Source organism: Ctenopharyngodon idella, chromosome 9, assembly GCF_019924925.1.
Source record: "Ctenopharyngodon idella isolate HZGC_01 chromosome 9, HZGC01, whole genome shotgun sequence".
NCBI classification, from domain to species: Eukaryota; Metazoa; Chordata; class Actinopteri; order Cypriniformes; family Xenocyprididae; genus Ctenopharyngodon; species Ctenopharyngodon idella.
The window spans coordinates 21437606-21462628 of record NC_067228.1 but is presented as its reverse complement, the minus strand read 5'-3'; the positions used below and the strand labels follow the sequence as shown (position 1 = coordinate 21462628).

The window sequence follows — 25023 nt, the reverse complement described above, 5'->3', positions numbered from 1 at the left end:
TTTTTATAGAAAATCTTTGTAACATTATAAATGTCTTTACTTACACTTTCTATCAGTTTAATGCATGCTTATTGAATAAAAGTATTAATTCCTTTAAAAAAAAAAATCTTACTGGTGCCAAACTTTAGTTGTACTGTACAATTTAAATTTGACATGACTGGAGAAAAAAAAGAGTAAGTTGTTCTTTTTCCTACACAATGAAATAATACAGTTATCAGACTGTCACGCTCAAAAAAGCACCATAAAGGTATAGTCGATATAAGTCAGACTATATTTCAACTCTTCAGAAGCCGTAATAGCTTTGTGAAAGGAACAGAAGGAAATTAAGTTCTTGACTGAAATTCTGGCCATCTGCCATCACTTTTAAATCTCTCACACTTCTAAAAGAATCGCAGAAGTCACACAACATCAGGGTGAGTAAAAAAAAAAAAGTTAAACAAGTGTTGCTTGTCCTATCCTATTGAATAAGTCTTGGGATGTCCTAAAATATTGTTTTAAAGCTTGAGTGTGAGTACACTAGCGTCGGTACATTGTGACACAGGTACATCCTTTTATTTTTTCATCCGTTTTTGCTTAGTATCAGTGTTTCAATATCAGAACATCATCTTAAGTGTGTTAGAAGCCATCACTGAGGTAGCATTTATCTCCCTATGTTTCAATGTACCCCGATTGTTTTGTTTGATTCCAGGGGCCAGGAGACAGTAATGGCCCAATCTGTTTGAAGTTTGAGTCAGGCTGTGACACTTAAAGAGATTTATAGAGCTGAGAGTTGCCTGCTAGGCTTACCACTGCTGTCTCTGCTGCTGGTGTAAACGCTGCTCTTATGTTAGGGCTCTGTGTGTTGGTGTATGTGTGTGTGGGTGTGTGTGCATATATTACATGCTCAGTGTTTGCATTGTGCTCTTGTAGCACTGCTTTGACCTACTGTGCTTGACAGTTGCTTAGGGCTGGGCGATTTTTTTCTGATTTTTTTCGATTAATTCGAATTTAATGTTTTGCCTCGATTTTATTATTTTTTTAAATAGAGAAATCGCGATTTTGAATAAAAATGTTAGCAAGCGTTACAATTGGACATGTTGACAATACAGCAATGATTAGGAGAAGAAAATGATCCGACCTCATGATGGCGCCGGCGCGTCTGATTAACAGCTCTCATGTGACGCTCTATGAACGTAGAACACATCACTATTCTTAAGCGGATGTTCATTCAGAAATGTATTATTGCGTTATAAAAATGAGACGCAGGCAGTGGAATGAGGAAAAAAAGGCAAAGTTATTAAACGCGAGTTGAGCTTTTTTTTTTTTAACTTGACCGCCGTGTTTTTAGAATGCCGTTTCATGGGTGAGACGCTGCAAAAGACGCGAGACACAAGTGCAACACCTAAACATAAAAAACATAAAATCAACTGGACAAATAGCGCAATGGAATGCAAAAACCTGTAAACCTGTTTGATATTTCATGTTTGCATGATGGTGACAGGCTGAAAGCTGCTGTTGTTTTCTGTTTTTACAAAGCATTTGCTGTTAATAATAGCCTATTACTGATGTTATTTATTGATATTACTTTTGGCTAAGAAATGTTTAGCATTTTCTTATTTTATATTATTTCTGAGTATATAGGATGTGTTTAAGATAAGTTTTTTACAACATTTGCCTTCATATTTCAAGCATATTTCTGCAAAGATATTTAACAAATTGTTTTACATTTACACCATGTTGATCACTTCATGTGTGGTGCACTTGGAATGGAACTTTTTTTAACCAGATTGTTAATAAAGAGAATGTTACTTAAATCATATTGTAGTTAAGTTTTTAAGTTGACTAGTTAAACAGTAAAAAAAAAAAAAAAATCATCGTGAATCAGTCAATTGTTCTGAAAAAAATCGAGATTTTTTTTTTTTTCATATCGCCCAGCCCTACAGTTGCTTATGTCTCATTTACGAGTATTTTGTCGTATTAGCCAATACATACTGTATGAATGGTATATCAGTTTGACTTTACATGATGCAATATCTTTTATTAAAAATTTGTATATTAAAACCATTTTTTATATATTAAGCATTATATTAAAATATATGTGCTGTCTTTATAGTCTGTATAATATAAAAAAATATTATTTTATTTTGTTTAATTAATTTTTTAATGTTCGTTATTGAATATCAAAATTTATTTATGTATCTATAATATTAAAACCTTTGAGCATTTTGAACAAAAAATTCACACTTGTATTTCTTTTTGGTATTCCAGCATCCTAAAATAGAATTTGGACACTTAAAAATTAATTAAAGTCTTTGCATTAGATACAAAATATCAAACTAATTGTCATCTGCATACAAATAATCCGTTCATCATCAGTTCTCTTCAAGTGTCCTAGCAGAATAACCACTGATGTAGTTTATCACACTAACTATGAAAGTATCCCGATACATTTTGTCTTAATTTTAAACTATTTATCTACTGTTTTGTAATTTAACCTTTTTTTTTTTTCTTGCAAATTGTATTTTTCATTTCTGAAGTGCCACTTTGGTTTGGATATTTTGCATTTAATGCAATAAAATTGATACATTTTAAGTGTGGCTTATGTGTCCAAAAACTTTTTTGGGGTCACTGTATTGGTCCAGTTGTAGAAACTGCACCTCAAGAGGAAAAATAATAGATGTTTTAGAAGATTTATATCATTTTTAAAGTTTTAGTCAGCTGAATTTCCCTCTAGTGTAAAACATTTTATTCATTTCCTAGACTTTGGACAATTGATGCAATTTAGAGAGTTAATTATATTTTCAATCTGCCAGCTTACCGTGGTCATCACTGTCTTCATCTTCATCCCTCATATAAACATAATTACACACAGAGAGAGACGAAGCCAGACAAGCTGCATTAAATTTCTTCTGTACTTGATAATCTGTTGAAGATAAGTTAGTGCAGACAGCTATAAGCTACTGCACAGGAGAAGTTAAAGCTCAAAACTAATATATATATCATTTTTCTTCTCTCTCCTTTGCTTGTCATGCACTGCTAATACGGACATCTTCAAAGGCTCAGGTCAGTGCCTCATTCTGTGTTTCTCCCTGTGCATCTGTTAACCCCACTGCCCCCGCTAGCCTCCGTGGCCCCAGCCGTCCTCCGAATAAGAGGAGGCTAGTGTATTTTGATCACTGGCTGACTGAGATTTGAGTTAGTATGAAGTACATTTTCATGTCGTCTCTGGCCCTTCGACTGACATTTGAGAAGGATCAGGGGACTTCATTATCCGGCCCAGAGTACCTACATCCTCCAAGAGGTTACAGGAACTGACCTGCGAGCAGCATAGCTAGTTTATTTTTCTTAAAATATTACCTCCGCTTAAAAGCTAGGCAGTGAAAGTCGCCGTGAAGGAGGAAAGAATCCTATATTTGTGCTATTTAAAGAACAGACGGGAACTTTTCCTTAATGTGTTACAATTGAGCGCCGCCTTTGCATTTTATAAGTCAGACGACAGGTTGAATGTTTATAGTAGCTGTATAGGAAAACCATCAGGCATGCTGTAAAACTGACTTTCACCATTAATTGCTTTTAAATAAAATCATTTGCTGCTGTTGATGAGTATTGGTGCATTAATGATTGTTTCTTAACGTGGCAATTTCATTTCTTGATATTGTCATGTTTGTAGAGCTTAATGTTTGTCTATGTTAATGAAATTACCCCCTTTTTAATGCTTCAGTAGATTTATTGCCAGTTTCATTCATCATCTTTTCACTCACTTCTCACATCTTGAGCATCGTCTTAACAATCATTTGATTATTGTAATTGGAAATTCAATGACACTCATTAAAAGAGAGGAGAGGAGACGAGGAGAGACGAGAGGAGACTAGTGGAGAGGGCTGATGGATTTAGCAGCTGCAGGGCCAGATGGGATATTTTGAGAGGGTGTGTTTAGGGCGTGTTTATCTCCTTCGGGAGGAAGCTATAAACGTGCAGTCTCAGTTGTTCGCTGTGTTTTTGTAAGCCATTGTGTTACAGAGTTTATTGGTTTTAATGCCAAGTATTTTGTAACTGCAGTGTTTGGCTTCTGGACTCATTTGTGAATGAAATCATGTCTACTGAAGTTAAGAAGCAGGAGAATACCCTACATGCATCACATTAAAAAGCCGTCGACAAGCCTCTCACCAGTCATCAGCCATCATTACAGACTGAAGACATGGAGCATAATCAAAATAGACAAACATCTGATGCAAATGAAAACAATACTGTGAGAGTCTGAGGACAACAACATGTGGCATTCTCAAACCGTTTGACATTACAATCAAACCAAAATTTATTCAGGCACCTTGAATATTTCATTCATTATTACAGTTTATTCACTAGAGTTTAAAAAGGGTAATAAAATATGACAAGATCTCAGAGTTAAAACTGTGTCAGAAAAAATGAATCTTAATTGTATCAGATAACACTTAAGCAAAACATGGTCAGGTCAAAGTGTCTGAATAAAATTTTTGGTCCCAAATTTTTATCAATTTTACTGGTAGTCCACTGTATGAAGAATCTTTAGGTATAATATGTCACAGTTTATTTTGCTATCCTCACTTACATAAATGAACTAGTAGTAAATAAATGAAAAAAAAATTAAAAAATTATATCTAGTGTCTGAATAATTTTTGGTTTGACTGTATAAAACAGAAACAGAATAAGCAAAAAGTTAATGTTTGTAAGGTTTGATTTTGTTAGTCGACTGGATCATGAAAAGTGGATATTTCGTACCACAATGAGCCTGAATCCAAGTTTAGAGTGGATTGACTATTTTCCTCCTCAAACAAAATTGAACTTTTATCCATGGAGGTTAAAGTTCAAGCTATTTGGCTGCTAGCCAGTTCTTCAAGGATTTTACGATCTTGCAAGTACAAGAATTAATGCAAATCCAACCAAAATAAAGGTGTTGCAAAAGGAAAGAATAGTTGTGATTTAACGCAGGCCCATTTGTAATATGTAATATTCTTAATTTTTCTCTCCAAACATTAATATGTCTAGTTGCTAGTGTTTTTCCAAACTGTTCATTTTAAAACTGCTTGAGAGAATTTTTCAATGGTTGCATCAGCGACCATTTTGTGTCAAGCGCATCAGACAAAATGAAAGTGTGTGGGCTAGAGGTTCATTGTTTGTATATATAATACTGGATATAATGTGAAGTAGCCCTCATAGTCCTAGTCCTCATAATGCCTGATTTCATCAGTAGATGAAGTACATTATTGTATTAGATATGCGTGTTTAATATTTCAAATGAATGCAATTACTGAGTAATTAACTGAAAAAATAGAGACTAACAACTGATTTTTAGTAAGTAAACAAAACAAAAAAACCTGGTAACTACCCTTACTGTCAGTAATACTAATTATATAAACACGTAATGATTACTGATGGATTTGTAATCCAATCAAATCAACACAAAAATGCTGCAAATTCAGTCATTTTGGGCTGAAGAAAATCAGGAAAAAAGTCCATTAAAATCCTGGTGGGACTTATTGGCAAACATATTTTTCCCACCTGATGTTGGCTGATAAAGAAGCAGATAAAGTTATTACAAGAAGACTATTGAACAGACTGTACTTCCATCCCTCACAGCTTTGTTTTTGTTTGCATCAGATTAAAGATGTTGTCTACTCTGACTAACGTCTATAGGGAACCTCATAAATATAAAAGAGATTTAAAGATTTCTTACATTTCTTTTTGAATATACTGCAGCTTTTCTGGTTCACGATAACCACACGGATGTTTGAGATTTAAATGATAATAATAATTTCATTATGGCTGTCTTTGTGTGTTTGTAGGTGTATGAGGCTGTACCCTGTCAAAGTGAGTGTGGTGAGTACGAGTGGGTAACAGACCCCTGGTCAGTCTGCACCATCAACACAGTGGAAGAGCTGCCAGCCTGTGGAGAGGGTGTCCAAAGCCGCAAGATCCGGTGAGCAAGGACACATTCTTATAGAGTAACACCATCACAGATGCTTCTCTTAGGGGTCACAACCCACTCCGGTCTGCCACCCTTGTCCTCCATTCTGTTGTTCTTTCTGTGTGACAGGTGTGTGAGGCGTGGTAGTGGGGATCCGGTTAGCAGTGTGAATGAGACCCTTTGTGACCAGGAAGAAATCCCTCCCCAAGCTCAGACCTGCGTCCTGCCGTGCCCTGATGACTGTGTGATGTCCCAGTGGAGTCAGTGGAGCACCTGTTCAATAGTAAGATGCCCTTTTTGTCTTGTGCTATATTCTAAAGGCACAATTTAAACATTCAGCAACATTGTGAGCTGACCCTGATGCAAAGACCAGCATACAGACGCCCCAAAAATTATTTGCACACTTTCGGACACTTTCGGCAGATAATTATTTTCATGTTATGGCCGATAACCAATAAATAGCCTGGATTTACACTACTGTTCAAAAGTTTGGAGTTGGTAAGACTCCTTAATGTTTTTTAAAAGTCTCTTATGCTCACCAAGACAACATTTATTTGATCAAAAATATAGTCAAACCAGTAATATTTTGAAATATTAGACACTTTTCCACCGTCAGGCCAAACCGTTCTCATTTCTTGACCATTCCATTCCGTGCTGAGCCGGCCCAGCCGGTACGGATATGGTTTAATTTTCCACTGTGGGGCTGATAACGGCCGCTCTTTGGAATATAATACAAATACGTCAGCCGTTGTCACTACATGCATTCTACCAGCATGAATTGCAGAAACAAGTGAAAATATAACCATAACCATTCATTGCCATTCTTAGAACCACTCGGCCTGACGGTGGAACAGCAGCTATTGTTACAATAAAATAAGTACGAAATATTTCTTATTATTATCAATGTTGAAACCAGTTGTGCTGATTAATATTTTGTGGAAACTGTGACAAATTTTGGGGATTCTTTTGTCAATAGAAAATTCAAAAGAACAGCATTTATTTGAAATGTAAATCTTTTGTAACAATGTTAGTCTTTCATTTGATCAATTTAATGCATCCTTACTGAATAAAAGTATTAATTACTGTTAATACACACTTAATATATATGTGTTCGGGAGCAGCGTCCTTACTAATAGCAAAACCATAAGTTTAACTGCTTCAAGAACAGCGACATTACTACCTCACTACTGAGAAATGTCATATAGCCTTTCAGTTGCGAAACAGGTAACACTTTATTTTACAGTGCCGTAGATACACGTTACTACATGTACTTACTATAGTAATAACAGTAAATTATGCATAATTACAAGTAACTGACCCTAAACCAAACCCTAACTGTAACTCTATAGTACATGTAGTTAATTAATAGTACTCAGTAGGGGTGCAACGGTTCAGATTACTCACGGTTCGGTTTGTATCACGGTTTTAGGCTCACGGTTTAGGTACGGTTTGGTATGTGCTATGTTCAGGTAAAAAATTACTACTGTCAAATAAAAATAAAGAAAATAAGAACAAATAATCAAATGGCACAAATAAATACAGTAAAGCAAAGATACAAATATCCAGTTTTCAGGTACAGAAATTGAATAAAGTAGCTAATAAAATGTAAAACAACATTGCATGTAATCTTCACTGTATAAATTAAAGACGTGCGCACTTCGGATGAGTGCACAAATCTTCTCACAGCGTGCACGCAAGTTCTCTTTTGAGCCTTGCACTTAAATGTTTAAATTGGCAAGGCTTAAATGAGTTTAGTTTAAACGCAGATAGCAACGTGTGCTGTTCAGATCTCACCTGCGCTCGCGCGCTATCAACGCCCGGGTGATGACGGCGTAAATGACTGGTCATATAGAGCATACGGCACTCGCAGTGAACAAAGTTTAGGGGAAGCCAGAATGCGTATCCATCGACAGAAACATACATTAGCCTAACTCTCTCTGTCTGTTTTATTTATTTTCTACAAACCTTATTATAGATGCGTATGCGTCGTCAGATATGAGATGAACTGCGGTGCAAGTGCGTGTCGAACAGAGTGTGCAGAACGGTACGGTTCGGTTTTTTACCGAGAACCGGTTCACCCCTAGTACTCAGTAAATATTTGAGCAATTACAATGTAACTACGGCACTGTAAAATGAAGTGTAACCTATTTTACTGTCAACTAGTTTGTGCGCTTGTATGTTTCAGTGTGTGTGTCTGTACTATATGTGTATGAGAAAGAGAGAGGAAGAAATAGAGCACTTTTAAAATGTAATTTCATGGGGAAAACATTGTCATTTTTATCCTATTGTTTGTTCTATATATTTTCTTGGTCAGTGCCATTGTGGGTTTTGGTTCATTTGCTGTTGTAGGCTGTAAGGACCTTTGAAATAACTGAAATCGCTTGGCGAAGTGATATTGAACTGTAATGCCGTCAAGACCTGCCTGGAACTACTTTAGTTGTGCTTTTACTGTAAAATAATTGCAAACCTTAGAGCGTATTTCAACCAATCCGAATCAAGCATTCAACAGTATTGTAGTATAAATGTTTATAAAATATATCAACCAATACTGATCTCCATTATCAGTCCAAACTGATACCAATATATTGTATGCATCTCCAGTCCTAAAGTGTTTTTTATGCATTAAGTCAGTTATATTTAAGTTCACATATGTATCCCAGCAGATCACCGCATTAACTATGGTCATGTTCCACAGACATTTGACCAGCATAAACTAGGGTAGAGATTCAAACTTCTCTAAGCTGTTTTCAGCAAGATTGCTGTGTTGACATTTTTTGTAGGTGAAAATTATGCACTGGTGTTTATGAGCTCATAAAAATATGCCTCTTGAGAGATCATTTCTGTCTGTGAATTAAAAGCAGAAACGTTTACAGTATATTTTTGCAAGGTTCTTTCTCAGCTTGGGCCATGACATAAGACAGTGTCGAGATGTTTTGCATCCATTTGAATATTTCACATTAATGCTGCCTCGCTAGTCAAATCTTCATACAGTTCTCCAGAGTTCCTGCGGCGAAATTTCAAACAGTGAATACAGAGACAAGTGAAATCAGTATGCAGATGAACCTCCAGTAGTAATGAAGCATTTGTTATTCTAATTAATGTTGTGCATAAAAAGTTACCCTAGATACAATTTGCCATCGGGCCACTGACTCATTGAAGTGCAAACAGCTCTTCAATTCACACTCAACAAATCAGAAACAAGCTGGATGAGTTATCCTGGCTCGGCCCAACCTGCACAAGACTGCCAAGCCATTTCAGCATAATTTGGACTCTACGCTAATCACATTAGATCACAATTCTACCTTGTACGGTCTCAGTTCCAAGCAATGTTTGTTCTCTTGGCTTTGTCAAAGCGCTCAGCCAGCACGGCGAACATGTCAAACACCATTGTTCGGTGATTGAGCTTGGTTAATTGGTTTCAGTTTTACATAATTATGAAATGTTCCCAAAAAACCTGGGTGCACAGATATATGGCGCTAGCCGAATAGAGCTCATGCTGATGATCACCCTCCCCAATAGTGAGATACATGGACGTGGCCAGCTAGCCGTTTAAAGGGTCTCATTAGCGTCTGACAGTGATGGAGATGCAGATTAGTTGCTGCCTGCAGCCTAACAGCTTCTAACAGTGCACTTAGCATCGCAAGACCATGTGGCTGCCTGACTGCTGTTTTTTGTTTTTGTTTTCACAATGCAGCCAGTATGACACAGCACAGCAGTATTTCTCAGCTTGCCCATGTACATGCACTTTTAAAATAGTGTCTAGACTTTAATGTGCTTGGCGTCAAAGCCCACCTTGACATTTTAACTGTATTTATTTGTAGCCATGTGACGAAAGCACAGCAAGGATGAGGACGAGACACATGCTGCGCCCCCCTGTGGCCGACAGAGTGTGTCCAGACAGTAACCAGACAGAGCCCTGCAGCCTCAACAGCACCTGCTTCAGTTATCACTACAATGTCTCCAGTGGGTTTCTCTCATTCTGCTTGACACAACACAGAATATGAAATTGGCATCTAATGACTGTTGCATGACAGGTTCACTTCAACAGCTTATTCTAAAGAAATGGTTCTCAAACTTTTTCACTCAAAGGCCCCCGGTTGTATAACACAAGAAATGTCTGGTATTTCTGATGTAATTCTGACAAAGCTGCTTGTTTTTAGATTTTTATTAACAGAAGCTAGAGATCATACATATTAGCCATTAATGTGCCAAAACGTAAAATAGTTTTGAATTGCCATGAGAGTATGTTGAATAATAGTATATTTATAAATTAACACAAACCTTAAATTAATAATTGCTTTTTTTTTCATTGTTTGTTCATGAAGCCTGACTAATGTTAACCATTTGAACTGTTTTAATGTGTTAGTGTTTCTTTTTATTTTTTCACATTGGATATTGAACTCCGGATTCTCAGTATGGACTTTTAGACCATACTGTATGTCTATTGATAAAAGTGGCAAAAAGGACGAAGATAAGTTACAAAGACAGCCTCACTAAGGCAATCTGATAAAGTGCCTTTATCAAGAACACAATGGTGATTGCTCAAGGATCGGTCCTTGCAAGGTTCTAACCTGCAATCTTTTGGGCTTCAGTCCGGATCTTTAACCAGTAGGCTACGCCGCCCATAGAGGGAAACCTTCCAGTTGAGTACTGGGAGATACTATCCACTGTAGTATTAATAGGAACATGCTAATCTACTGTATATCCTCAAAAACTCTTTGACTACACTTTGTCTAGCAGGTTCTTAGTAGATATGATGTCCAGGGTGAGTTTCCCGTTCAAGCCAGATCAGGGCTCGTCCTCTTTTGTTGCTTTCTCACACTAACATCTCCACTGAGAATGTGAACTTCCAACCCGATCTCACAGCAATTCCTATGTATTTTTTTGTACGAATTTGTACAACCTCACTCATATGAATTCATGTGTTTTTTGCTAAATTATATGTATTTTACAAGTTGCCAAATTCATATGAATTCGTACGAATGACCTACCCCTAACCCCACCCCTAAACCTACCCGTCACGTTTAGACAAATCGTATGAGTTCGTACAAGTGACGTCGTACGGATTCATATGAATTGGCCACCCTGTAAAATACATACGAATTGGTCGTGAGATAGCATTGGAACTTCTGAACTGATGTACATCTACTGCTTTGGATCGTCCAGTCGCCTGCAGCCACTCCATGCCATCCATATTGAGCTTACCAGGGCATCTGCACATGTGAAGGATCGTCCTATAAAGAAGATAGATACTAATTTTCCAGATAGACCCTAATGAAGGAAATGGGCATGGAGATATGAATGAGATGATAAGCGCTTTCTTGCACAGAGACCATGAAATCGCTGATCATATCAGTACTGATACTGCTCCTCGAAGCCATTCGACTGATTAAAGCCAGATTAGCATCATAAAGACGGCCTAACTTCTGCCTTCAGATCACAGTGCATCTCACTACTCTACTTTGCCATTTCATAGACATTAGCTTAATCACAATTTGCATATTTCTACAAAAACTACACTATCATTCAAAAGTCTCTTATGCTCACCAAAGCTGCATTTATTTGATTGAAAATAGTGTTATTGTTATCAACGTTTAATATTTTCATGTAAACTGTGATACTTCTTTCATGATTCCAAAAGAACAGCATTTATTTGAAATAGAAATACTTTGTAAAGTTATAAATGTTTTACTTTGTCACTTTTGATTAATTTAATGCATTCTTGCTAAATAAGTAATTTTTAAAAAACAAAACAAATTACTGACCCCAAACTTTTGAATGGTAGTGTACATATGTAATATGTCATTTTAAATAAGGAGTGAGCCATTATGACAATATTGGAAAATCCTACAATATTATAGAATTGTGTCTTGAGATAGATATATATATATATATATATATATATATATTTATTTAACATATATATATATATATATATATATATATATATATATATATATATATATATATAGCATCAGACAACAGGAAGAGTTGTGGACAATTTTCAAAATTTGTGTTTGAATGTACTTTGATGAAACGCATTACTCCTGATGTTGCATATAACGTAGGATAGATAGTATGCACACTTATTCAGGACATATTTGAAAAGAATTGAAATGCTGTGTACAGAAATGTGATATTAGATTGACACTTTAGTCTGACATTTCCGTTACGTGTGTGTGCTTTTGTACCCTTTGGTTACGGGTCAGGCTGGAGCACCTGTCAGCTGAGCGAACATGCCATCTGCGGCCAGGGCACGAGGACACGACTCTTAGATTGCATCCGCAGTGATGGCAAAGTGGTGGATCTGAGCGTGTGCGAGGAGGTAACCTTCATTTCCTGCCACTCCTCTCAGTACAAGTGTTCTCTGAGGGGGAATTAAGCTCTGTGGGATTGTATTATGTCCTTCAACTGCATGCACTGCAAATCAGCCATGACTGTCCATTAACTCCCTACAGTATTGCTCCATACACAGAAAATGATTATTTCATTGAAGTCTTTTACAGTAATAGCCCCTCATCGGCTCACAGTTGGTTCATCAGACAGAGATTGTGTGTGGTGAGGGGACATAGGGTTAATGGCTATCCCACTGTTTTAGCTGGGCCTGCCTCAGCCATGGAGACTGGCGATGAACTGTGTGGTGGACTGCCCCTTTAACTGCATCCTGTCTGACTGGGCGCCCTGGACGGAGTGCTCACACACCTGTGGCAGTAAAGGTGAGTCACAGCATGGAATTATACATAAGAAGAGGGCCACTGCTCAGTGAGTACACTGTGCCATAAAACAGGGGTTTTCAAATGTTTTGATGCAGAAGCCCCCAAATATGTTGAACCCTTGCGACGGAAATATATGATCCGTATGATATATGTTTGTTTACTGTGTGATAGGGATGTAACGATACCCTCATGTCACGATTCGATACATTTCACGATAATGAACTTACGATACAATATTATTGTGATACTTCAAGACATCTGGTAAAAGGTTAACAAAAAAATGAACTGTTGATTAAATTGCTAAATTTGGTATTACATTGGGGTGGAAATGAACAGTCTTGGACTTGGTGCTGGTAACCCAATGCACAGGACAATGTTGATACCAGAATAAAAATATTCATGATTCTGAAGCTGAAAATACAGAAAAATATGAATTTGTTTGCACCCTGTCATTGACTAGATTTATTTAAAATAATGTAGGCCACTTTTTACTGGTAACGCAAGACATTTGACATTATCCCCCATTGCATTATTATACATTATATTCAACATTATATATGGTAGTTCAATGTAGTACTGACACTAAAACTCTGTAAACTTTAATTTTTTCTCACACAGAAATTTTCATTTTGGGTGAGCTATGCACAATACAGATTGTAAAAAATTGCTTTTGATTAAATGTAATAAAAGTGCATAAACCTGATTCAATTACTACCGTTCAAAAGTTTGGGGTCAGTTAGATTTAATTTTTTCAAGAAATTGATGAAAAAATTTAAGTCTGTTACAAAATATTACAAAGTCTTCTGTATCAAATAAATTTTGTTCTTTTGAAAAACATTATAGAGGAATCCACAATTCATTGATTCCACATTATTACTGATAAGTAAATGCAGCCATGGTGAACATACTGTACAGTAAGAACTTTCTTTCAAAAACTTTAAAAATCTCACTGACCACAAATATTTGAATGGCAATGTATTTGTATAGCACTTTAAGCGCAAAAAATAAAATTCCAGGTTGCCCTCCTCTGATAGTGTTTCTTCATTTGCAAACATACAGACTTAAATTCTTAATTCCTAAAATTGCATATGTACCGTAAATTTCATTGGTACTGTTTGCAGAAGTCAAGAAACATCCTGTAGATTGAAGCCCAAAACAGTGATGATTTCAGTTTTGTAGAGCAATCATAGCTATTAAGAAGGATCAGGGGAGAACATGCATGCAAATTACAGTTCACAATAATATTTAATGTTCTTGTGCAGCTGACACATTTTCATTTGCATGCAACCTAACCCATAAACCTGTGCACACGGGTTCCATGGAGATAAACGCTCCGCTTGCTCTAGGCTCACGCTATCAGGTGGTGTGCATTTACTTTGCATTCATTAACATGCCATGTCGGAATCCCTTTTTAATTATGGATGTTATGTCATGAATCATATTTAAGGATCAGCTTACAGGTTAATGACTCTGGGTTATGAAACCCTTGCTTTCCTGAACACACCACATGATTTATCAGTCAAAGGGAAATATTTATTTTATCCATTAGTGTTCTCAAAATTGCAATTGTTAATTCAGAGTTTATTGCCCTGTTTGGCTGATGGAACGGTGTTATTGCTTCATGCAATATGAAATAGGCTAATTGCTAGTCTTAAGAGCAGCCCGGGTCCCTATCGCTCAAATGACCCAGCTCCTTAGGAGTTCAGCTGGTTTTTCCCTTAATTAGACACGTTCAACACAATCTTCATTAATTTTCATTCTGCCATCAGCTTCCTATCTCAGCCAGGCAGTTTACTTTTTAAATCCAAAGGAATTTATCCAGGCAATGCAAACAGGAAGTTCTCAGCATGTTTTTGGTTACATACACAAGCGTAGAAATAAATGCAAGCTGTGAGGGCTGGAAAAAGAGAATTTTCTTCCTGTGTCAAAGCAGTGTTTTCTCTTGTGCACCTCGCTGTAGACCGAGAGTTTGGGGTTCATTATGTGTTGTGTATATATACAGAGAGATTTAATGCATGTGGAAGTGGAGCTCAGGAGACCCAAACAACTCTGTGCTTTTCTTTTTTTTTTTCTTTTTTTCTTCTTCATTCTAACCCTCATTTTTATCTATTCCCGCTCAACCCTCTTCCATCTCCCTACAGGATCAAGTGGAGATATTTCCACTGTCATATCACGTCATTTTAAGGGCTTCCTCATCTGGCCGGAGTGCTTCTGTTTTAATGAATGACATGCTTGAAGCGGCCAGCTGTAGAGGCAGCTCTTGAAGGCAGCACAAAACATTCAATGAGCAGTTATGTTGTGCTGTAAATGTAATTTCTGTTTTTTGTTTTTTTGATAATTGTTTAATGCTCGACTGGAAGGAGGGCTTTTTACAGTCAAACTCACTGGAGTGCAGTTCAGTTCAGATGTACGTTGATGAAGGGTCTGTATTTTTGCTTTTTCTTGAGAATTTGGCTAAATGGAGTGATGGGCCCAAAATTGTATTCTTCTGAAAAGCCTTTAGTTTTTACCACTCGAGTACCCTGCCAGCATCTCATAGTCATCCTCTTAAAATCCCATAATGCTTTTTATCTTAACCCCGTCATTCCTTTAAAATGAGTGAGGACAGTGGATAGTAGATGTTCTGTTGGAAAAAAATGTCCTGTTCTAGCGAACACTAATGTTGTTGAGCAGGCCGAGAGCTGCCATATATAGTGACCTTCTATGTCCCTGCTGTGTTAAAAGGGATAGTTCATTATTTACTCACCCTCATGTCATTCTTTATTCTGTGGAGCACAAAAGTAGATTTTTTGCAAAATGTCCAAGCTGCACTTTTCCATACAATGGAAGTGAATGATGACCGAGTGCTGTCAAGCTTCTAAAAGACCAAATAAGTATCATTGTTCAATGTGTAGAGTACTAAGTCATCTAAAGTCATATGACAAAATGTGTGTGAGAAACAGAAAGGAATTCATCATTTACTCAAAATCTTTCTGTCCTCCATTTCTCTCAAATCTCATTTGCATTTGCAGGTGTTTCTGCACCTTTGGACACTTTTGCCCCTGTGTGGACTTGTAGAAAAACACACTTTTCTCAGTTATTTAATTTGTTCACTAACAATGTCCAACAGTGAATATATGTTCATCATAAGTGGAGTCATTTTTATTTTTTTCTAATAGTCAAGAATATGCACACCACAATGGCATTTCCACCATGTATCAATTTTTGTATTGTGTTTAATAGCATTCTTTTGTGAAAATAACAGTGGCTGCATCTAATCCGCATACTTCCCTACTATATAGTAGGTGAAAAACAGTATGTGACATAAGAAGTATGTCTGAATTCACAGTTCTCTTAAAGGGTTAGTTCACCCAAAAATGAAAATTCTGTCATTTATTACTCACCCTCATGTCGTTCCACACCCGTAAGACCTTCGTTCATCTTCAGAACACAAATTAAGATATTTTTGATAAAATCCGATAGCTCAGGGAGGCCTCCATTGCTAGCAAGATAATTAACACTTTATACAGTTTATGCATACAGTTTAACAAGGGAAAGAGAGAGCTGAAGCAGAATACAGGAAAGCAAGAAGTTACAGCATTGTTTGAAATTCAGCAGATCAACAGCCTTGAGCAAACCATCAGTTTAATTCTAACACGCCCTTCTTTAGAAGGGGTAAGGATACTTAATGTATCAAATAATGAGACTAAGTTTGATACTTGCATGTCTCGGCCATTTGAATTAAAACTGCCCTGATGCAATTTGTGGAGGCTCCCGTTGAATCTTTGCTGATATTGTCTTGATGAGAAAGAACCAGTTGGCTTCAGAGGATCTTTGGTGAATGGAAGGTCAAGGCCGAAGCCTGGCACAAGCTTAGAGTTCCTTAGAAGCTTCTAGTACAGCATCATCTTCACATCAGCATTTTTCAGTACAGCGAAATAGAGACTGTCATCTTGTGATCAGTGATTTTAAAGGGTGAAGATGTCACACCCTCTTGAGGTGTCTGAGCCAATAAGGAGTTTTCCCTTCAGAGGGAAATTTTTACGAGTCTTTGTTCTGTAGCAAGATTTTAGCATAAGACATTGGATTTGATGTTTGAGAGACGAACTTTCTAGATTCTTATAATACTAATGTGTCACAGAGTTAGTAACATGTAACATTAATTACCAAATAGAAAACGAAAGTTGGAGTCTGTAGATACCAAACATGCTACCCATGTGATTTTAGGTAATTATAACTTTGCAACTCTGAAACATTAATACCAAAATAGTTCAAAAGAGAGAATTAATACATAGAATAAAGCCTATAAAAGGAAAGTCATGAGGTGGGAAAATTGGATACATGTTTATACATTTCTCAAGTGGTTATATATAGAATATATAGGATTAAGAGGGTTTATAAGTTAGAGTCGCTATCTTCTCTGCACTTTCTCTGCAATAAAATAGGAACAGGACACCTATTCTGTCTCTGTGTTGCAGTTGTGGGGGATGGAATTAACAGGACTTGTGAGGGAGTGAGTTTCTGGGTAATCCATTAAATATAATGACTAATTGTGTGTCTGATTGGTCCAGACGCTACAGTCTGCTCTGCGATCCGCCACGCATGACATAATCACGTTAGAAAGGTCACACGTGACGTAGGTGAAAGTACAGATCCAGTGTCTACAAAGCGAATGTGCAAAGACTAAGCCAAACGCTCTTTACAAAAAAAGGTAAAACAAAAATGTTGGACAATTTTGAAGTAGGAGGAGAAAATGAGATGGATTTTTTCGCCCTACCGCAGTACCTCTGCCTACTTCACACGTGACCTTTCTAACGTAATGCGTGGCGGATCGCAGAGCTAGTCCAAGACGAGCATTTGTTGTTAAGTATATATATTTTGATTTTATTTAGAAAATGAACTATCGTTTCACTAGACAAGACCCTTATTCCTCGTCTGTATCATGTAGAGTCCTTTGAAGCTCAGGAAATTTTAATTCTGAAGTGAACTAATCCTTAGAGTAGGCAAAAAGTACCCGGATGAGCTACTACTTCTGGCGAGAGTCTGAAGTGTGCATATGATGGACACTTTACTATCCCATGAAGCCACGGGAGAGGATTTATGAATGGCAGTGAAGTGACTGACGCTGGAAGTTCACATGATAATGACAGCATAACGGATGTAGTACATCCGAATTACATGCATACTACACACATTCATATGATATAGAACATACTTTTTTTTAGCAGTCGTTATTCAAAATAAGTACCTACTCAAGAGAGTATGTGAGTTCGGATGCGGCCCATGATAGAAAAGTTTAAATTAATTTGAATATTTTTTTCAGCAGCTTGTTGTCCACCAGAGGGAGTCACTGGACAAGAAATCATTTTATGTGCCATACTTTAGAATCAGTGAAAATAGTTCAATAACTTTCCATGTAATAAAAATGCAAATTAAGTACTACCTGATTTTAATATACTTTGAAATGAAATTTGTGACCTCCAAATTGATTATAGATCATAAAATGTTATCTTAATTTTTATATATCCTAATGATATTAAAACATCAGTTTGCCAGATATCACTGAATATATGTTTAATGAAAACAAATAGGCAATATTAATAATATTTTTTCAATATTTTTTGCATAGCTATAATTTTATGTATCCAAAATAAATAATTTAAAAAAATCACAATTTCTTCATAATTTGACCAAATTATAACTTGATTGGGAATGACACAATAAAAATATTCAGTTTACAAGTGATATTTACTGGCACCATTGTCAACATGATAAGCAAGTACACAAATATCTTAAAAAACTGTCTATTCCTGCATTGTACAGTTGCTAAATATTTTGTCTATACAACGTGTGAATAATGTATTAATCCACAGCATTGTCCCAAGCTGCAAAGTACGCACTAATGCAAGCCTGATGTATTTTTAGCAATGCCTCTGCTCTGCTGTTTGCCATATTTTCATACAGTGCATTCACAGATGTCTCTTCATGTGCGTCTCTATTGCAGGTGTTATGACTCGCTCTCGCAGCGTGTTACAGCAAGCTCATGAGGAGGGACGCCCGTGCGCCTCCCAGCTCTCCCAGACCAAACCCTGTCCCATCAGCCCCTGCTACACATGGCTTGTGAGCGATTGGTCTCCCTGCAGAGTGGAGGTAGATCCTCGTCAAAAATAATTGGATCTGCATGTATTCTGCACTTACTGGTTATTGCATATCACCTAACCTGAGGGCACTCAATCCATGTTTCATACGACCAAGTGGTGTTGAGACCAGCCGCCCGGCATGTCTATCTGGTACTGGCACAACACTGGAGTTCTTTAATTGAATTTTGTAGAAATTGCATGCGCACATGCCGAGATTGTGTGCAAGAGAGAGGGACTTTATGTCATTGAGACGTGAGGTAACTGCTGATTAAAATCATGCTGGTATCCACGGTCTTATCATTAGAGGAGAACAGTGGCAGAGTTCAGATTTTCATCGCCTCTCTTCTGCTTTTCTCTCCTCTCTCTTTTGTATCTGAGAAGGATTTTAATTGTACGTCTCGGGGTTTTGCGCACGTCCCTAGAGTCGTGCTTGCCCAGATCAAAAGCTGTCCTCCTCACAATATGAACAAAAGAAATGTTGCACACTTTTAACATGCATTTATGTGCTTTCTTTGGTGCTTGGTGTGATGGACACCTTCGTATTAATACAATGTGTATGAATATGAAGGTGTCCATCAATTAAATATGCATGACATCTGTCATAACTCAGCTTTGCCTTTTATTTGCAGTTTGTATTAGTATTACATACATTTCTAGAGACAAGCTAAACCATATAATTGAACAAATGTGATTTGCATAGTTAGGGCCCGAACATGGTTTGAGGACCCTATTGGAATTGCTTAGTGTATTCTTCTTTTTCTCCGAAATGAATTGCATTTTTGAGGGCCTAAACATGCTCGAAAACTCATGAAACTTTGCATACGCGTCAGAAGTGGTGAAAATTTACATCTGATATGGGTTTCAGAATTAGGTGTGGCAAAATGGCTCGATAGCGTCACCTACAAAATTTCAATTAAGCGCCATTCGCGCTACGTTTCACATACAGGTATGAAACGCCTACAAAAAAGTCAGTTGGTGCAAAATCTGAAAACCCAACAGGAAGTGAGATATTTTGAATTTTCTTTGCAAAATCTTTGCAGTTTTTGCCATTTCCAGACGTTGTACTTTAACAAACTCCTCCTAGAGCTTTAATCAGATCAAGGTCATATTTGGTCAGTCTAATCTAAAGGCCTTTGTGACGTTAAATTGCAAAGATCTAGAGTTTTCACTAAAGGGCGTGTCTGTGGCAGCCTGACAAATTTCGATGTTTTGCCATGAAACAGGAAGTTGTTGTAACTTGGGCATACAATGTCTGATCTGCCCCAAACTTCACATGATTCATTAGAGTCCTGGCCTGAAGACATCTACATGCCAATATTCAGTTACAGTCATAGCGCCACCTGCAGGCAACAGGAAATTACATGTTTTAAATTGTGATTAACTCCTCGTAGAGATTTAATCAGATCAGCATAATATTTGGTCAGTCTAATCTTAAGGCCTTAGCGATGTTAAACTTGGAGTTTTCGCTGAAGGCCGTGTCTGTGGCGGCCTGACAAAGTCTGACCACCTGCTGACAACAGGAAATGGCATGCTTTGCACAATTATTCACTGCCAGAAACACATTTAAATATGCCATGAAGTACCAAACATGCTAGAATCCCGTTAAATCATGCAACACTTGGCTAAGTGCTAATGTATGCGATTAACGCCACAAAACAGGAAGTTGTTGTAACTCAAGCATACAATGTTCAATCTGCTCCAAACTTCACATTTGATAATAGTTTTATGTTTGTATAACGTTATTCTAACATTAATCTAACGTTCCTAGAATGTTATTCTAATGGGGCGTTCACACCAGACGCGACTTGCGCGAATAAATCGCGCTATTCGCGCATAGTTGGATGCTTGAACAATTTGAGTTTACTCGCTTCATTCGTGTGTGAAATTCGCTTCATTCGCGCGTGAAATTCACTTCACAACAGACGCGAATTCGCGTCATGAGAGGGGCTTCTGCCAGGCGGCTCGTCTTGTTTCTGCACACTTCCTCTGAATAAACACATCAACTACGGCGAATAAGCTCAATCTGCCGGCTTTAGCTAACTTGTAGTCTCAATAAATATATATATATATATATATATATATATATATATAGCTCAAATTGAGTAAAGAGCGTTTTTTACAACTTACCAGATTGTCCGACCTCCTCACTCACTTTCTTCCAAGCAAGATCCTTTTTATTTCTGTTTCTATGAAGATGTATCGTACAGCGACGATGATTTTGTCCTCCATTGTTGTTTCGGTTTTCTGCCTCCTCTCGCTACGTCGTAAGCACGTCACTACTAGAGCAAGCTCCTGATTGGTTAACGCGGCGCAAATTTTCGCCAAAGTTCAGATATTTCAACTCACGCGATTCGCGCGAATCACGCGTCAAACGCCCGAAACGCTCTATTCGCGCAGCGTCATTCGCGCGAATCGCGCCGCAGGATGTCTATTCGCGTCTTTGCATTGACTTAACATGTAAATCACTCGCACTCAACGCTTCATTCGCGTCTGGTGTGAACGCACCATAATGCTAATCTAACGTTCCCAGAACGTTCGTTTTTGGTTTGTATAACGTTATTCTACCGTTAATCTAACATTCCCAGAAGGTTAGTTTGTATAACGTTATTCTAACATTAATCTAACGTTCCCAGAACGTTCCTTTTTGATTCTGAGAACATTATTCTAACCTTAATCTAACATTCCCAAAACATTAGTTTTTGGTTGGTATAACGTTATTCTAACGTTAATCTAACATTCCCAGAACGTTAGTTTTTGGTTTGTATAACGTTATTCTAACATTAAACTAACATTCCCAGAACGTTATTCTAATGTTAATCTAACGTTCCCAGAATGTTAGTTTTATGTTTGTATAACGTTATTCTAACATTAATCTAATGTTCCTAGAATGTTATTCTAACGTTAATCTAACGTTCCCAGAACGCTAGTTTTTGGTTTGTATAACGTTATTCTAACATTAATATAACGTTTCCAGAACGTTATTCAAACTTTAATTAAATGTTCCCAGAATGTTAGTTTTTGGTTTGTATAACGTTATTCTAACATTAATATAACATTCCCAGAACGTTATTCTAACGTTAATCTAACGTTCCCAGAATGTTAGTTTTTGATTTGTATAATGTTATTCTAACATTAATCTAACGTTCTCATAATGTTATTCTAATGGTAATCTAACTTTCCCAGAATGTTATTCTAACGTTAATCTAACGTTCCCAGAATGTTGGTTTTTGGTTTGTATAACGTTATTCTAAAGTTAATCTAACGTTCTCATAACGTTATTCTAATGTTAATCTAACGTATGGTCAGCCAGGAAAGTTTTCTTAATATTCCCAGAACATTATTCTAACGTTAATCTAACGTTCCCAGAATGTTAGTTTTTGGTTTGTATAACGTTATTCTAACGTTAATCTAATGTTCTTATAATGTTATTATCACATTTCCAGAAGGTTAGTTTTTTGTTCCCAGAAGGCTATTTTTAGGGCTCGAGCACCGATGGTGTGAGGACACTATTGTAATTGCTCAGTCAATTATTCTTCTTCTCCGAAATGAATCGCATTTTTGAGGGCCTAAACATGCTCAAACTCATGAAACTTAGCACATGCGTCATGCATGTCACCCACTATACACTGTTTTCCTAAGGCCCCGAGTGCGAGGGCCCTTTCCATTTGCAATGCAAATTATGTTTAAATGAAAAACAATATGTTTGATTGTAACATGCAATAAAACAGGAAGAAATGTGATCTTGAGATTAAACATTCAATAAACTTCATGGAAATGTGAGGTAAGTGAAAACAAATGTGTTGTGAGTCTTTTTTAAAATATATATATATATATATATATTATCACAATTTTGTTAGATTTATACTTAACTAGATAAATCAGCTCAAATAAAAACAATACAATTTAAATTATTATATTTAAAATTAATTTAAAAAATTAGAAATTCTCTGAAAACAAGTCTCTTGTCATAAAGTGTCATAAAACACAAACAGCAGAGTTGGAGGCACCTTAATCAATTTTTAAAAAAAAATATAACCCTTTGACAACAAACTCCCAAAAATCTTATCATTAGAGACTACTAACAACTATCATGAACAAATCAAATGTTTATATATAAATAAATACGTTATAATCAATATTATAACTTTGCAGAGCTATTGGTCTATATGAAAAATGAGGAAGAGGAGGTCTAATAATATTTTATTATGTTTACGAGCACTACAATCTCTGAAATGATACCCAACAGTTTAAAACAAAGAATAAAGGCATAGTTATTTTTGTCTATTCTTTGAATTTTCAATCTACATCATTGTCTTCTGTGTATCAGAATAATCCATCGTGTCATGGCATGATCAGATGTACCGCTGTATCAGTGTCCTTATTGTACATATGTACTTACTGTACACATTATCTTTAATTTGAAGAAGACATGATGAAATATGTGCACATACACTGTGCTGGTTCATATTTGGAGCACTAGAGTACATGAAATATGTCTATATTTCACATAACTCGGTTGTTAAAGTCACTGCAGCGTTCTATGCAGAAACCGCTCTCATGCATGTTAGTCACATTTTCAATATTGTTAGTCACATTTTCAATGTGTTGGTAGTCAGTCACCAGGTCTCATTGCATTGTGGGGAAAATGCAAACAACTCTCTTGTGCTACTGTACTGAGGAAACATACACTTAAAACACATGTCCAAACTTGAACAGGCAGAGGTGAATGAACAGCGCTGAAATTCACGTCTTTTGTGACGTGAATTCTCCACTGTAATGCGATCTCTGCATAATACAGTGCAGTGATTTGATTAAACATGTTTATTCTCATGAATAATGCAGAGAAAATCTCAAAAACTGATGAAGTAGATCCGTACTCTCCATCCACGGTAGCCAATCACCACTCTGAATAAACGCATATACCTCAATTTTTGTGACGTTGGTTCAACTTTGCTTTTTAAACCGGAAGAACAAAATATCTCCAAAAAACTAAAAGAAAAAAATAAACATAATGAGTGCTATTGTTGTTTTCGTTGATGTGCAACCTGTACATACATGTTAACATCTCAAAAAATGCAGTGGTGTAATGTAACGAAGTAATAATACTTTGTTACAATACTTGAGTATTTTTTGGGAGAATCTGTACTTTACTTGAGTTTTTATATTTCTGTTAACTTTTACTTTTACTCCATTACATTTCCTAAATAAAATGTATACTTTTACTCCGATACATTTCTCCAAAGCATTTTCGTTACTTACTACAAAATAAAGGCGGAAGAACACAGACTGCAAGCAGGCAAACAAGTGCTCGCACAACCGCAGTTGATTTAATTTTCCGGGTTGCGTCCGTTGCTGGAGCGGCTGAGAAGTGTGCGCTGTCATTATACAATACGAGAGCGGCCTCTAGAGGCGAAATAAAAACTATCACTGATGCCTCGTAGAGTTTGTTTTGACACGTGACGTGAGGCTGCGCACCTCACAGAGCGCGACACTTGAAAAACGGATTTAAAACATAGATAACAAAACGGTATGTTATACAGTGTACACTACAGTACATGTTTTCGTATCATTATAAAGTAATTATTTTGTTGACTAGATGCTGCATTAGTGGAGAACAGTAGTATGTTCGCCGTCGAGGCTGAGAGGATGCTAACATTAGTAGTACCTCAAGCGGTTAAAACAATGTGACAGAAACACCACCTGTTTGATGTCATGATTGTTACCATTCATTTGCATTAGTTTATATCCATTTGTTCGCTGTTATGCATTCATTATCCAGTGAAGTTGCATATTTAAACTGTATCCTCATCATGCAGTGACATAAACATAACATCAAAAATGTATTTCTGAGTAAGTTTTCTAAAATAGAACCAAATAATGTGTGAAAGTATACATATAATAGACCTATGCTATGCCTTTGTGTGTAAAGATCGCAATTATTTAAGCATGACTTTTTGGATTTATATGAAATGGTAACACTTTACAATAAGACTCCATTTGTAACATTAAATAAGGTTAATAAAAGTATTGTTCATGGTTAATTTCAACATTTACGTTTTAACATTTTAAAGTTGTCTCTTACATTAGTTATAATGCACTATGAATTAACATGAATGATCAATGTATAATTAATATATTAGTATTTTTTATATTTAAAACTTACAATAAACATTTTGTCTTTTTTTTTTAATTCAAAGAAAACAAAATGTAAGAAAGTTAAAACTGAACACAATCTTGCTGCTCAAACTGTGTATAGAACAATTTT

At 36.5% G+C, this 25023-nt stretch overlaps 1 protein-coding gene across 4 annotated transcripts in view; it reads left to right on the top strand.

Annotated features, from left to right (window-relative positions):
• Positions 1-25023, top strand: part of thsd7ba (thrombospondin, type I, domain containing 7Ba) — a 234178-nt gene that overhangs the window by 193957 nt on the left and 15198 nt on the right. For all 4 annotated transcript variants that reach the window (XM_051905093.1, XM_051905091.1, XM_051905092.1 and 1 more), the window contains 6 exons: positions 5802-5935; positions 6053-6206; positions 9745-9886; positions 12133-12248; positions 12522-12639; positions 18623-18768. In XM_051905093.1, coding sequence (XP_051761053.1) covers positions 5802-5935; positions 6053-6206; positions 9745-9886; positions 12133-12248; positions 12522-12639; positions 18623-18768 — 810 coding nt within the window. The remainder of the gene's footprint in view (positions 1-5801; positions 5936-6052; positions 6207-9744; positions 9887-12132; positions 12249-12521; positions 12640-18622; positions 18769-25023) is intronic.